The sequence below is a fragment of the Vigna unguiculata genome, chromosome 6 (assembly GCF_004118075.2).
Source record: "Vigna unguiculata cultivar IT97K-499-35 chromosome 6, ASM411807v1, whole genome shotgun sequence".
NCBI classification, from domain to species: Eukaryota; Viridiplantae; Streptophyta; class Magnoliopsida; order Fabales; family Fabaceae; genus Vigna; species Vigna unguiculata.
The window spans coordinates 28,161,639-28,176,506 of record NC_040284.1 but is presented as its reverse complement, the minus strand read 5'-3'; the positions used below and the strand labels follow the sequence as shown (position 1 = coordinate 28,176,506).

The following is a 14,868-nucleotide window of genomic DNA, read 5'->3' as shown; positions in this document are numbered from 1 at the left end:
GCATCAGTATTTTGTTTTTTCGTGTCAAACATGTTCATACTAATATTTGAACTATTTTGACACATTTTTACTTTAATTTTAATTGAAAAACGCATTTGACACGTCAACATAATTTTACGAGATTAAAATAAGTATATACATTCATTTTCAAAATTTAAAGACCAAAATATATCAAAATTTTATACTTAACTTCCAATTTCGCATCAAAATTTACGGACTAACAACATACTTAACCTACACGTATTTTAAACCAAAATTATTATCAAAAACTCATAATTAAAATTAATAAATGTTTGAAACTCTTATGTATAATGAAAATTTAATACTTATAATTTAGATCGTACAAATTAATTTAGGTTTATTTACTTAAAAGAAAAGTAAGATTCGAATGATTTAATGAATTAATAATGAGATTGCAATTTATAAATATAAGTTTACTTTTAAGTAATTTATATAAATAGTGTTTTTTTTCTTTCTAAATTCCACCATTACATCTTCATAGTGTATTTTCAATTCGTTTCTTTGACAATATTTCAATTTAAAACTTAAATTATTATCTTCTATCTTTATTTTTATATTATATTATATATTTGTTTGTTTATTATATCTATCTTTTTATAATTTATTTCATGTTTATGTCTTATATTTATCGGTAATTTACTAATTTATTAATGATTTTTTTTTTCGATAAAACTTATCCGTAAATATCGTAATCGGATCTACTCTTTTTTCTTCTTTTCCTTCTCTCCTTCTCCTCCTTGTTCTCTAACTCCAACCGCCACCATCGTCTAAGTCTTTATCACGCCATTGTCATTTGGACTGATCAGGTGACTTAATAGTCAGATGGAAGAGAAGGAAAGAAAATGTCGTGGGTTCCATTTCTGACTAACAAATTGAAAAAATAAGGTTGGTTCGGTGAATTTAGAAGAGAGGGTGAGAAAATTTGTGGTTCAATTCCTCTGCTTACAAAAACTAATATTTAACATTCGTCGATAAAAATGAAAAAAATCAACTATCATGCCAAAATGAGCATACTTTCATCAGATTCGATCAAGAACGTAAAGTTTCTAATTCTTTGACAGCACTGTCAACAGCATAGACTATCATTTTCTGTATCTGTTTCATGAAAAAAATGAAAACATAAAAAGCAAACATATTATAAGGTTAAACTTTGAAGTTCAAAAGAAAAGGAAGAAAGGAAAACCAAAAAATCAAGAAAACATGCTGAAAGCAAATTAATCTCACCTCAAGTTTATCTTCTCTGGCCTTGTGATTCTTGGGAAGACGACGGAACTCTTCAGTTAAATGCAGGCACATATGGACATTTTCTGGGGACACAAAATCTACAGCAACTTTTGTGCATGACTGCAAGGTTTATGATGTGGAACTTGATGTTATAAATACAATTATAAATGCCGACAATATGAGTTAATTCAATGAGTCAAAACACGTTTCACCTTAAGATTCCTGACTTGGTGTGCACATCCCGCAGGAATAAATACTGCCTCCCCAAGTTGTTGCTCAAAAGTCCAAGGTTCTACACCTAGGAAATTAAGATTCATGTTAGTAAATAATGGCATTCTTTGAGCAAGCAATTTGCAAATATTAATACTAACCAAACTCCTTCTTCAGATTCTTCTTGTGTTCCAAAGTCAGGTAAAAGCATTGGTCATGAATTGGATGGACAACCTAACCAACATAGAAATAAATGAGCCAGAGCAAAAAATAAGGATAGGAAGAAATTTAGACTAATAAATATAAAATTACCTCTTCAACTGGAGAGCAATAAGTATGCCTAAATTCTTTAGAGTGCTTTCTTAGATATGCTTCTAACTTTTCAGTATCCTCTCTCCGAAAGATGTCCCAAAGAGCACCACCTGTTTCTTTAGAAACAGAACTCTTATATTCTTCTCTGTTGTCTTTGCAAAGTCCTTCATTCAGGAATTCATCGACCCTTCCTCGAGCACGTCCCTCTTTCTCATCTTGGGCAATGTGTGCTTTTTTCAGTTTTGGAATAGCAGAATGTTGTTCATCACTCAATGTTACCTCAGTCGTGTGGATCAAAATATTCACCTTTGGAAATTATTGAACACCAGTTAGAAAAATAAAGTAAATGTGCAGTAAATTTAAATTTCTTCACAAGGAAGTACATTTTGTGATCCCGTGTGCCATAGTCTAAAAGTTTAAATTAAGTTAACAAGAAATACATAGCAAACTGAACGTGATCATTGTCCCATCTTTACACATTAGGAGACTAAACTTTAAGTTACTACCACATGAAAACAACTTTGAACTAGGTTGAATAATACGGATAGTAGAGTTATTAACCATAGGAATGCTCATCTTCCAGTGATATTTGGTTTTAATGTACAAACAGAATTCAAGTTGTAAGTCCTCAAAACAACAAGGCTTGAATAGAAATTAAGGTTGTGTTGCTTACAGCATCAGACATATCACAGTGAAGTTTTGTTACTGAATCTCCTCTGCCAAGTTCCTCTTTAATCCCATAAGCAATGTATGTTTTTGGACCAAGGTCTGGCTTTAGAACATGGGATGGCAACTTTACAGCAAGGTTGAGGATCCCATTTTGAGGATCACAATACTCTTGAAATGGCAAACAGCGGATAAACTCGTCACAATGGCGAGGCAAAAGATCATCAAACTTGTCAGAGGGAGGCCAGTCTTTTAACTTCAGCATCTCTGGCCAGAGATTTGCATATGCTCTTCCTTGTGTATAACCCTTGAAGAATGTACGAGTATTGATTTCTACCTGCAAAGGTTTAGAAAAAACATGATCACTATTGTTATTTGAAACTTTAGAAGCATATTTTGGTATTAAAAGCCAAAAAGAGACGATAGAAGCAAACCTCACAACAAGAAAGGCAATCAATGGCCTTTAATTCAGTAGTATTTGAGCTGATTCCTGGAACCCCGTTTTCACATAGGGCTCTTAATGTGACCATTGGCTCCCAACTAAGACCTGTACCCTGCTTAAGAACATCACGAACTATGATTGGTTCTCCTTGAGTCCAATGTTTTTGGAAGAGAAGCAACCCTTCATTTATGAGGTCACTTGACAATGGACAGTATAAGTTATTATCACTTGTGCCATCTCTAAAAGCTGCTCTTATCTTAGAATTGCAACTTGATATTGCTTCTTTCTGAAGAACTGTTTGTTCAGTTTTAGAAAAACCTTTTACCATGTTACGAGCTTTGGCTTCCAAGTCTGATATCCACCCGTTTAAAAAAATGCGCCTCAGCTCCATCACATGACCACCACAACCCCCCATTTCTTTTGGTGCACATCTAATACCTCCATCACTGTTGGCCTCCCATTTGCTAAATATCTTAGAATGACCTCTTAAAGTCCCAAAATCACTAGACACTGGTAATGGATCACCACCATGCATATAATCACACCCCTTATTCACATATTGAAACTTCATATTACACCGCGGTGATATACTTCCATTGCGTATTTCTTTGCAACAGTTAAGGCAGATTTCAAAGGAACACTCGGGGCAGCTTCGATAAAGATCAGTAAATGAAGTAGCACAATGGTCACTGCTCCAAAAAAAAAAAAATACTTAGAAAAATGTGAAAGGAATCAAACCTAGTTATATAGGCAAATGGAATACCATACCAATAGATACGTTCATTCTCACAAGATGTTTGTGGTATCTCAATCTCAGAACTTGATTTTCCTGGCAAGACATATTATTGTTAGTTATGTATTCATAGTTAAATTAGCCCCACCGATGCTGAAATTTGATACCTTGTATTTTAGCTTCAATCTCGAGCTCTTGACTTTGTTCTTCACAAATGTGTTGTATAAATGGAATGAGTAAGTTAATCATGTATTGGAGATGTTGAACCCTTTCTTCGTCTGTGATGCTGCTGTTAGATGTCTGAACACATCAAATCAGATGGGAAAACGCAGAGTTAAAAAGTACTGAAAATTCTTCTGGGTAAAGTTTTCAATTTATTAATTGATTTAATTGTATCTACCAGAAAGCAGAGAAAACTAACCTTAATCGTTCCTCTTGAGCGCAAGCAAACACTGCAATTGCAATTGTTTCGGCAAAAGGGACACTCGTGTGAAATGTCTGATACTGTAAGATTTGGATACCTATGTGTAAAATGAGAAATTGTTATATTTTGCAATAGTGTCTTATAAACCACAACACGAACAAATACACAGTCTTTCAATGATTATTTAATTGTGAACTACTACTTTACCATTTCCTGATGCACCACAAACAGTACATTTTCGGACATTTAGTACAAGGTACGAATACTGCTCTTTCCTTTTTCCTACACTGATGACACTTTTTAGAAGTTGTCTCTGCATCCTGTTAACACAAATACAATATTCAAACCAAGAAAAAAAATATTATGATAAAGTACTTCAGGGTTTGATTTTATAGTATAGTCTTCTTTAACCTTTCTCCGTTTTGAACTTCCAAAACCTCTTGAGCATCTTGGTATTTTTCCAATAAGGTTATCAGTATATCGGTTTGACAGTTCTTCTAGTACAATAGGAGCTTCTCCATTTTCTCCTGATTTTGGACACTTAGATAAGTATTGCTCATTCGATCTCTTTCGAATTCCAGAGGATTTTGCAGGACTTGAGAACTTGGTCTTATAATCAGTATGATCCTTTGACTTCTTTTGTTTCATTCTCACTGCAGAAAGAACACTAATTAGTATCAAGACATTGCAAAGGCTTCATTACTTCATGTATTAACCATGAATACATCACTCGTTCAACTATGAATGTCAAGAGATTAATTTAATTTTGTTAATTCTAGTTTTAGATGGTGGTTAATGCTCTTCTTCTTTTCCTCTTATAATTCAACGTATATTTCTATTATGTCTGAGATTCTGCAACTGTGTTTCAACAATAAACATGCCAACTTTTTCTATAGTTTCTTGATTTCCACCAAAATTTACTCTCCACAAAATCCTTTAGATACTGATACTGATACCACAATCATAGATAAATGAACATGAAAAGTAACATAATAACCTACTCTAAAAAAAAAAAAAAAAGCAATTTCTGAACAATTAAAATGCAATTCATAGATCTTATGTATTACGATTAATTGTGTGTCCGATTTCAATTAAAAAAAAATGCCTACCATATATATTTAGATTAAATTTTAACGTAGAACTTTTGTATACGTATACTTCAGTGCGATGTGCATCCGTCTTCTGTGAAAATAAAGATATGATAAGGATATATAAACATGGGTAAAACGTGTTTTGATCTATAAGATATTGCAATTATCTTAAATAAGTTAATAATCTTCGATCCTATCTTTTTACAATTTATTCATTTTTTTTCTTAATTAAGAAATGTGTTAATTAGATTTAATTTTCTAAATAATTTTAAAATAGTATTATAGATTTTAATTTTAAATTTATCATCTTTTATAAAAAGATGATAAAACCAAAAGCAAAAAGATAATGTTTTCTAAATCTAAAAAAACGAATTTGATTTTTTTTTAAAAGGAATAAAGTTAATTTTAAATATTCATTCTATTTTAACTATACTTTTTCAAATTCTGCTAAAAACAGAACATTTAATGACTTTTTTAATCCAAAAGCCTAAAATAGAAAACCAAAAGTTTAAAAAATAATGAAACTGAAATTTCAGCTGCCTTAACTAAAATATAGCAAAAAAAGGTGCAGATAGATAAGGTTAACTACAAGAAATTCATATTTCTTCAAATCTTTTCAATCTTAATTGACAAACTTTATATAAAATGTAATAATGAAATTTTCTGAGTAATGGATATAATCAAGGGAAAAAAAAACAAAGAAAACTAACCTGGTAATTATGAAAAAAAATTCAGAGAATGTTTCAGCAAATGAAACTCAACATTCTTTGCTGGTATGAAGATTCTGTGATGAGAATGAATGACATAAGAAAAATAGGGATTTGTGACAGAAAAAGTATAGTATAATAATCGCATATAAGGAAAGAAGGTAACTCATTCAAACCGTGCACCAACAGAAAACAATTCATTCATCGTGGTCTCTGTTTGGATCCTTCAAATGATATTCATACATATTGAAAGAAGAAGAAGGAGGAAAACGAAATTGAATGTACTAAAAAAATGTAAAAAGCAAAAAAACAAAAGAAGATAAAATTATAAATTTAACTTCCTGCATAATTGAGAATATATTTGGAAAAAAGGTATACACATAATAATTTCAAATAGTCGAATCATAATACAATTAATTACGACATAATTATTTCAATATAATGTATATAAATATTTTATCATGACTTAAATACATTTTTCGTCCTCATTTTTGTAATGTTTGTTGCGGATGGTCATGATCTTGATAGAATGTTTAAAAAGGTCTTCATCTTTATCTAATGTTTAAAATGGTCATCATTTTCGCAATTCATACTTTATTTGGTCCTTTTATGTGACGTTGTGTAAATCAGTAACGGAATACTGTACATGTAGCACTTTTTGTATTACGTTGCATTGGAGTGTGTTACGTGTACTGTACAGATGGCTAATCAACTTTAACTTTTCAATTTGGGAGAAATTTTGCAATTAGGGCTTGAGTTGGATTGCAGTCGCACTCTTCAGTGTTGGAGGTGATTTCTTCATCTTCGTCTTTCTTGAGCTCGGATTTGCAGAGGAAGCTAATACTTGTCATTTCATCTTGCAGTTGCGCTTTTCATTTCAATTTTCCAATTAATCATCATCAACGAGGTAAGTAGGTTTAGGGTTTTCTGGATTGTGTTTGCTCGTGGGTTAGTATTTTCGTAATTCTATTTTGGGTTTGTTTGTGCTTGAATTGTTGTGATGTTCTGCATGGTTTCTAAATTACCACACATGTACAGTACATGTAACACACTCTAATGCTCCGTTAGTGATTTAAATTGCGTATAAAGGATCAAATAAAACACGAATTGCGAAAATGATGACCATTTTAAACATTCGGTATAAATAAAGAGTATTTTAAACATTCTGTTCAAATGAGGACCATCCGCAACAAACACTGCGAAAATTGCAAAAATGATGACGAAAAAAATAATTTAAGCCTTTTATCATTATTAAAGTTTACGTATTCTATTATTTAAATAATTATATTATTAATATTAATATGTATAGAATTTTATATCATAATAACATAAACAAACAAAACAATTTAATATATTAATTTAACCATTTATTAATAAATATTTCTATATTATACAAATACATAATTAAAAAACAATAAAATAATCCATCTTGTGTGAGTAGATAAGCAAGTATTTATTTATAATAATTCTACTAAATTTCAAAAAGATATTAATAAATTTCCTTACTTTTAATAAATTACTAAAATTGTTTTATTTATTGATAAATAGTTTAAACTAAACTATTTCTTCACAGAAAGTTTAATCATATAATTTTGTTTACATATGGAAATAATGTTATATATACACAACTTAGTATTTAAGTTTAAAGAACAAAACTAAATATGTATCTGTCCAATTTTTACTATATTTGTTATTTAAAGTTAATTATTTACGTTTGTGTATAAGTGAGATACTTAAGCATATATAACTATAGTAGAAGAAAATAAACATTTTTTCTATAAAACAAAAATATATAAATTATATGGCATTGTTATATATCGTTTCGCATTCATCATTTAATTGAATAATTAATTTTCTCAGATACTTCAAATTTAACAAATTTAATTAATTTGGACTACAAAATTACGTTTTATCTTATTGGTTAGTTTTTATTAAATAGAAACTAACTGCATTTAAGTAACAGTATTTAAACATAAAAATATTTATGAATTTTATAGGAGAGTTCCTAAGGTAAAATTGAAGGAAACTAATGGTTGTTGTATATAGATTCACTCACATTTCATAAAATTTTGGTTCAATATAAATTACAACGTCTCTACCCATATTATTTGGTTAATTTCATAAATTATTGCAATATATTAATTATCTATTATATTACAAGTAATATACAATCTTAAATATTTATTTGTTAATTTCGTTATTGCCAATTAAATGAAAATTAGATATATTATTGTGTTTTTAAAAATTGAAAAATTTGATTTAACATTTTATTAACAATGAACCAAATTAAAATAAATAAATAATAAAACTAAAATATAATTAAATCCTTTTAATTTATGTTATTTACATGTATAAGTGTTAAATATTATTCTTTAATTATAATTTTTATCATAGAGATAGGTATATTGTTGTTAATGTTTTGTACATAAAATATTAAATTATTATTATTATTAATTAAAATCTATAAACAATTATAATTTATAATCAAACTAGATTAACAGTTATTCCATATTGATTTAAGAATTAAAAATTATGTATCAAACTTTTAATAAATGAAATCACTATATTATACCTAATCAAAATTCTAAATTTTGAGTCACGTCGATAAATATTTCATTTTCCTATTAGCACTTTTACATTTTATTTATTTATCCTACATCTCTTTTTTCTCTCATTGGGAGGTTTAAACATATTTCCAATTTTAAATGGACGAGTGAAAACACATATAATATATAAATCTTAAGAAAACAAAAGTAGATATAGGAGGTTTGGCATAAAATAACGTTAAAGTTACAATTTTTGTCACGAAGCAATCATATTATTCTCTGATTATTAATTAATGTTTAGGTCAATAATACAGTTTTTTCAAATATAATTATAAGAATTTATTGTAAAATGTTTTTAGTAACAATACTATTTTTTTTTTGTAAATTTTGTCGTATACAATATATCCTAATTTCGTTCCTTCTTAAAAATAAAATGTAAATGTAATCATCAACATCAACTCTAATGTGTAAATATCTGCGTATTTGGTTTTGAAGAAAGAAATTGGTAAGATATGTAACATTTATTTACAATTTAAATATTCAGAAAAATGGGTCGAGGAGGGGAACATGATCTACCTTCCAGACATAAGGTGCACTAAAGCTTGGTTTTCATAGAAGGAACCAACATCCCAATCCTCAGTTGCAGACGAAAGTGTCATTAACGCAACAACAATTGATCTCATGCTTGGCCTAAGTTGAGGGTTTTCATGTGTACATGCTTTCGCAAGCTGAGACACCTGCAATAGTAACACTTCTATCACTGTTTCTCATACATTTTATTCATGGTTTTATCTTACTTTTAGATTGTTGATGCATTTTCATTAAATTGGTTACCTACCTTGAATACAGAGTCAAGAGGGTAGTTGTCACCAAGTCTAGGGTCAACAAGTTGACGAAGATCTTCTTTTGGATCTGACAGACCAAGAACTTCTTCAAACTGCATTTGATACAACAAGTCCTAAATTTAGTTAAGGAATGTAGAAGTGATGAGTTACAACTATTGTTGAGTTAAGAGCAGCATGAAAAAACAACCAAGGCGACTAGTCCTTTTGATTCACCCTCAGGATCGTTTGTCTTGACAATAGCTTCCTTGCCTGATATGAGTTCATACAGAACAACTCCAAAAGCATATACATCTACTTTCGAGGAAACATCACCATATTGTGCATATCTACACCAAAACCACTACACTTGGTCAAAATAGCTTCAAACTTCGTATAAATTAAAGTTAAGGATAAGTGGTTCCTTACTCTGGAGGCATATAACCAAAGGTACCCACAAGACGCGTGTGTAATGAAGAACTACCATACTCAGTCAATTTTGTGAGACCAAAATCTGCAACCTGTGGGAAAAAGATTGGACTCAGCATTCAAATTTTACGTATGAAAAGTCTCGAAATTTATTTGCAAACCTTTGCACGAAAGTTTTTGTCTATCAAGATGTTTGCTGATTTAATATCTCTATGGATGTAGACAGGAACTGTATGCTCATGGATGTATTCCAATCCTCTTGCTGCATCAAGAGCAATTTGCACTCTAGCTCCCCATGTTAACGAATCCCTCCCTGCAACCAACTACATTCAGACCCTTGAAATCAAAATGATTTCATCATTTTAAGATGAACTATATCTATGAGTAAGACAAAAGAAACCTGAGCCTCGCAAATGTTGGCTTAAATTGCCGTTCTCAATATACTCATAAACCAGAAACAAGGAGCCCTCAACACAATATCCTATTAACCGCACCTGTGTAGAATATGTTTGCAAGAAATCATGTACTGTGGAAATGTGTAATGAAATATATTCAAGTATAGTACTGATTAGTTAATTAGTTAGTTACATATAACAAACAAGCCTAGGATCATACCAGGTTCAAGTGATGGACATGAGTTAGAACCTTGAGTTCTGCTAGGAATTCATTTGATGCTTGCATATCCATCTTTTTAATTGCAGCTTTCTGCAAAAAGTAAAAAAAAAAAACAAAGCGTTGGTAGTAATAACTTCAATTTTCCATTTCTTACAAAAGATCAGTATTAGACCTGCATGATAAGACTTTGAAGAAATAGGATTCAATACAAGAGATAAGTATATGTTAATCAATCTTAAAGCAAATACTATGTAATGCAAGAAAACAATGGTGTTTAATTAGCAGTAACTTCTTGGCTTCAAAATAAGATCAATTCACTTATGACAAGTATGGGGTGAGTGCAAATGCACGATATCTGTTTATGACAAACCTCATTCCGAAGCTGAGCATAGTAAACAGATCCAAAGCCTCCTTGACCAATTATATTAGCCACACTAAAGCCATCAGTGGCCTTGTCTAGCTCCCCATATGAGAACTCCACTGACTTGTCCACTGTAATCCCTGTCATCCTTGGAGAAGCAACAACCGAAGATTCCGATGCCTTGTCCAAGCTGTTTCCCAAACCTAAATCCATGTATCAGATAAGACCTACAGTTTCACATTTTATTTAAACACAAAAAACCCTGAAATCTAGAATAAACAAGGCCTTAATTCTAACATTGTAAAATAAGAAAGGGGTGTTTTAGAAATAGCATTGAAAGAAAAGACATAGCAATATACCATGATAGAGTGGACTACACTGATCTTCAGATGCTCCTGGGAGTGTGAGAAGGGATACCTCAGCCACTTTTCTTCTTCTGTGTAGTCCAACATATAGAACAAGTGCCAAAACTAAGACCACAGAAGCTCCTGCAACGGCTATGCCAGCAATGGCTCCACCAGATATTCCTACTTAAATTTGCATAACAATGTCAGCATGTCATAGGAATTTAACCCACCATCATTTATGAAGCAGCAGTTTGCACAGTGTCCACATCACCTGATCTGCCAAAGGTTGGAAGAAACATAGATATTATTTTAAAGAGTAAATTTCAGAAATCTAATCAAATTGGCCAACATAGGATTGGGATGTAAACTTAGTATATAAAATTCAACTTACCTCAGCTTCATAGGTGGAAAGTTTCCATTTTCATCTGCAAAATAGGATTTGTAATATAAAGCATCAGAAGATTTAGACTGTATCAAATAGCAATTCTAAACAAAAATAAGAAATGGCGATGTTACTTATTCTTCTCTTATACTTTTCTCATACAAACAATTATTTAAATCACCAAGCAGCAGTTTTGGTTGTGAGGTTTAGTTCGATCTTCAACTAAGAAGCATTCAAACCAATAAAAAAGAAATGTGAGGTGTAGTTCGAGTTTTAGAATATTTCAAAACGATTTTGCTATGCAAAGTATATTATTATATTTTTGTTCTTCACAGACATAATATTATAACAATCACAGTGAAATAATTATTCAAAAAAATTAATTTTGTACTATACTAATTAGAAAGCTTAAAAACTTAAAAAAGCCAATTACATTACAACATCGTAAATTTTTTTTTAAAAGAAACAACACAAAGAATAGTTATAATTAATAAACATAAACATATATATAAATTAGAATGTAATCAAATTAAATCAATAGCTCAATTAAATGAAATTTACTTATATTTTAAAAAAAAAACAAACATAATTTAAAATAATATATAATATTATGCAGATTATTTTGGTCCATTTGGATTGATTTTCAACCACAAACTGCCAATTTAACCAAACTGCCTAATTTGGAAAAAAAATGCAATATGACAAAATTTAGGTTTTCTTTCAGTTTATAATTTTTTTTGTTCAATCTTTAGTTTTTAAATTGGATTAGTTAAGTTTTGGACCCTTTATAAATGTATGATTCATAGTAAATGACTACCAAATATCATGCTTTAATTTAAAAATTAATTAATTAAAATCACTTTCCTTGAATATACAAACATGAGAACAATTGTCAAAGTAACATGAACTGGAGTGATAAAATGGATTGATCTAGCCCCTTTTGGTCCATCCATTTCTTGTTTCGCTAAAAACAGGATTAATCCGATACTAACAAATGGGTTAAACACTACGATCTATTTTGTCTGAAATCAGGTTGGCTCGTCACTTTTTTTTTCAATTTTTAAACATAAAAAAATTTAAAAAATATCAGCGGGCCAAGATAGACTGACCACCTTTGATCTGCTAGTTTAACAGACCAGACCATAATGGATTGGCAGGTTGGAAAATTAACCCAACCTATTTTTTCTTGACATACTGATAAGTCTAACCCACTTTGACATTTCTAAACACAAAATCCATTATCTGTTTAGAGTTTATTTAAAGAAAGCATAATTGCTAATACAACATGTCCTTTCTTTCTTGTTTGTATATAAGATACTTCTAACATGACAATAAACACAGTAAAACTATTTATTTCACTTGATTTTGTTAATTGTTTTTCAAATATACATTATCAATAAAACTAATTAATTCACTTCATTTTTTTATTTTTAAAATTGTTTTACCAATTAAGCTACTTTCTTCATTGTATTGATACTTATCTATACTTATTAGTGGATAACCCAAATTAATACAAATTAATTATGGCATCCTTCTACTTCGGTATTTATTTTACCTTATAATTGACCCCATTACTTATATCGGAATAAAATAAAATATAAAAACTCTTCAAAATCTTATTAAAATTCTGATTTATTTCACATTAAATATTATTTATGATAGATAATTTCACATGTATAACTGACGACATTCCGTATTGTTTCTAACTATTTAACCTGTCATTCAATAGGTAGAAAAATATAACTTCAAAAAATAAAGTACAAAATAATAATGCTTGTTATCGACGGCATTGCATAGAATGAATGCATTTGCTTACAATTATGTGTTACATAATTTTTAATTAGATAATTTAATCTTTTTACAAATAAAAAATTTATTTAATAAAACAATTAATAATACAGGTTTTCTATTCAAACACATAACATATTCATTTTAAACTACTACTGTTTATCATTTGTAAACTATTTTTACAAAATTATAATTCCGTATACTATCATTGCAAAATGACAAACTTTATTGCATGGATGACCTATGTCTATTTGTTTTCTATGAAGAAAATTATCTTCAAAATAAATAATTCTCAAATGTTACTATATCTGTCTAATTGTGGTTATTGGTCATGCATGGATCAACAAAATAATCATAAGAGAGTGATAACATATGAACAAACAGTGATCTGTATTCTTTTGTTTTATAGCCAGAGGACTAATCATCCTTAATAAAATGTAACTTTTCTGTATTTTTTAATCTCTGTGGTTAATTGCTGTCAAGATTGATGTTTCCAAATATGGACGGAATATACCAAATCTATTTAGCAAAAGCTACAATATTTCTCAAAAAAAAAAAAAAAAAAAAAACTTCACTGTTCAACCCATGTATGAGAAAGAGTCATGAACAAGGAGGTACATTAATTGTTTAGTGTTGACGGTTTTTGTTCTTAATTAATTAATTAATTAGCAAAAATGTAATAAGTGTTTGTTAATTACCTTTAGCCGGCACGAAGACAAGTCCATTCCCAGAACTGAAATCGGAGGTGGGGTTGTAGCGTACCAGCAGCTCCGCCGGCACACCGGATTCCGCCGCAACCCCTTGCAAGTCATCACCCAGCCGAAGCGGGTAAGTCAGAAACAGCCCATAATGCTTGGACACGTGTCGGTTTCCGCAGGAGCAGTTGATGGTAACGTTGACGTTAACGTTGTCGGGAATCTGAGTGGACGGGTAACTGTTGACCCTACTCACCCAATCCTCGGTGGTGAGGTTGGAGAAACTGGTATTCGCAATAACCTTGTAGGTGTCGCCGTGTTGGATCCGGTACAAGAAAGTGTGCCCCCAAAACTCCCCGTTTAAGCACTCACACGAGAACGGCACGTTGATCCGCGTTTGGCTTTCAATGACGTTGGGGTCTTTCACGCTTGGGTTGTACTTGAGAATCTCCGATGTGGGCTTTCCGAAAAGATTGCTAATGAATGTGAGGTTCCGGCCCTCCGCTATGTAGTAGGAAGCTAGAGCAAGGTCGCAACCAGAATCACAGCCACCTTTCACTCCAGTGGAAATTAACAACTGAATTAAGAGAAGGAAAAGATGGTGTGGCTTTGGTTTTGTTGTCGAATGTGTGGTCATTTTGTGTGTTAGGGAATAGAAGAGTTAGGAGCTTGAAAACTTGTTATTGATTATAGGTGATTTACACTACTGCTTTTTTATGTGCAGCTTCATTGATTGATGATGTTATTGACGTCAATGTTGTGGTCGACAGTGTAAGTGTTGAACCAGTCTTCTCTGTTGTTATTGTTAATGGTGGTGTTTTTCTAATACTTTTGGGACGATGATGCTTAATTTAAAATTTGTAGATTACGTGAAGAATGTGACTTCCAATTACGCTTCAGATGAAAAGGGGATGGAGAGCAACTCCAAATGGGCGTGTCTTGGATTTTTAAAGGTTAAACTATGAATAAAAAAGTTTAAGGAATTATACGTCACTTCTCAATTATTTGTTTTTATTGTACTTTTTTCTCTCCAAAAAGTCCTTTTTCTATTATA

The 14,868-nt window shown here is 30.7% G+C and overlaps 2 protein-coding genes across 3 annotated transcripts; both read right to left on the bottom strand.

Moving 5' to 3' along the window:
- Positions 1–849: 849 nt before the first annotated feature.
- LOC114188594 (lysine-specific demethylase JMJ25-like) lies at positions 850–4,680 on the bottom strand. Its single transcript, XM_028077165.1, has 12 exons — positions 4,444–4,680; positions 4,293–4,352; positions 4,030–4,170; positions 3,776–3,908; positions 3,644–3,704; positions 2,868–3,564; positions 2,441–2,770; positions 1,768–2,073; positions 1,617–1,689; positions 1,458–1,543; positions 1,246–1,365; positions 850–1,116 (listed from the first exon to the last, which is right to left on the bottom strand). The coding sequence occupies exons 1-12, from the start codon at positions 4,678–4,680 to the stop codon at positions 1,051–1,053; spliced, it is 2,310 nt and encodes a 769-aa protein (XP_027932966.1). The 3' UTR covers positions 850–1,050.
- Positions 4,681–8,837: 4,157 nt separating this feature from the next.
- Positions 8,838–14,617, bottom strand: LOC114186981 (chitin elicitor receptor kinase 1-like). 2 transcript variants are annotated; one of them, XM_028075075.1, is made up of 12 exons: positions 13,818–14,617; positions 11,341–11,374; positions 11,221–11,225; positions 10,962–11,132; positions 10,612–10,805; positions 10,242–10,331; positions 10,027–10,120; positions 9,788–9,939; positions 9,627–9,718; positions 9,409–9,547; positions 9,215–9,313; positions 8,838–9,113 (listed from the first exon to the last, which is right to left on the bottom strand). In XM_028075075.1, exons 1-12 carry the CDS (start codon positions 14,449–14,451, stop codon positions 8,949–8,951), a joined length of 1,869 nt encoding a protein of 622 aa, XP_027930876.1. In that variant the 5' UTR covers positions 14,452–14,617; the 3' UTR covers positions 8,838–8,948. The 2 variants fall into 2 exon arrangements, with proteins under 2 accessions (XP_027930876.1, XP_027930877.1); XM_028075076.1 differs by having other exon boundaries at positions 10,962–11,129.
- Positions 14,618–14,868: the final 251 nt, after the last annotated feature.

Excerpts from the sequence above, each read along its gene's own strand:
- LOC114188594 (XM_028077165.1), bottom strand. The coding sequence starts at position 4,680 with ATGAAACAAAAGAAGTCAAAGGATCATACTGATTATAAGACCAAGTTC. Across the intron at positions 4,171-4,292 it reads AAAAGGAAAGAGCAGTATTC|ACACTATTGCAAAATATAAC; the intron begins GTACCTTGTACT and ends GTGGTTTATAAG. Across the intron at positions 3,705-3,775 it reads GATTGAAGCTAAAATACAAG|GAAAATCAAGTTCTGAGATT; the intron begins GTATCAAATTTC and ends ATGTCTTGCCAG.
- LOC114186981 (XM_028075075.1), bottom strand. The coding sequence starts at position 14,451 with ATGACCACACATTCGACAACAAAACCAAAGCCACACCATCTTTTCCTT. Across the intron at positions 10,806-10,961 it reads GTGTAGTCCACTCTATCATG|GTTTGGGAAACAGCTTGGAC; the intron begins GTATATTGCTAT and ends ACATGGATTTAG. Across the intron at positions 9,719-9,787 it reads ACAAAAACTTTCGTGCAAAG|GTTGCAGATTTTGGTCTCAC; the intron begins GTTTGCAAATAA and ends TTTTTCCCACAG.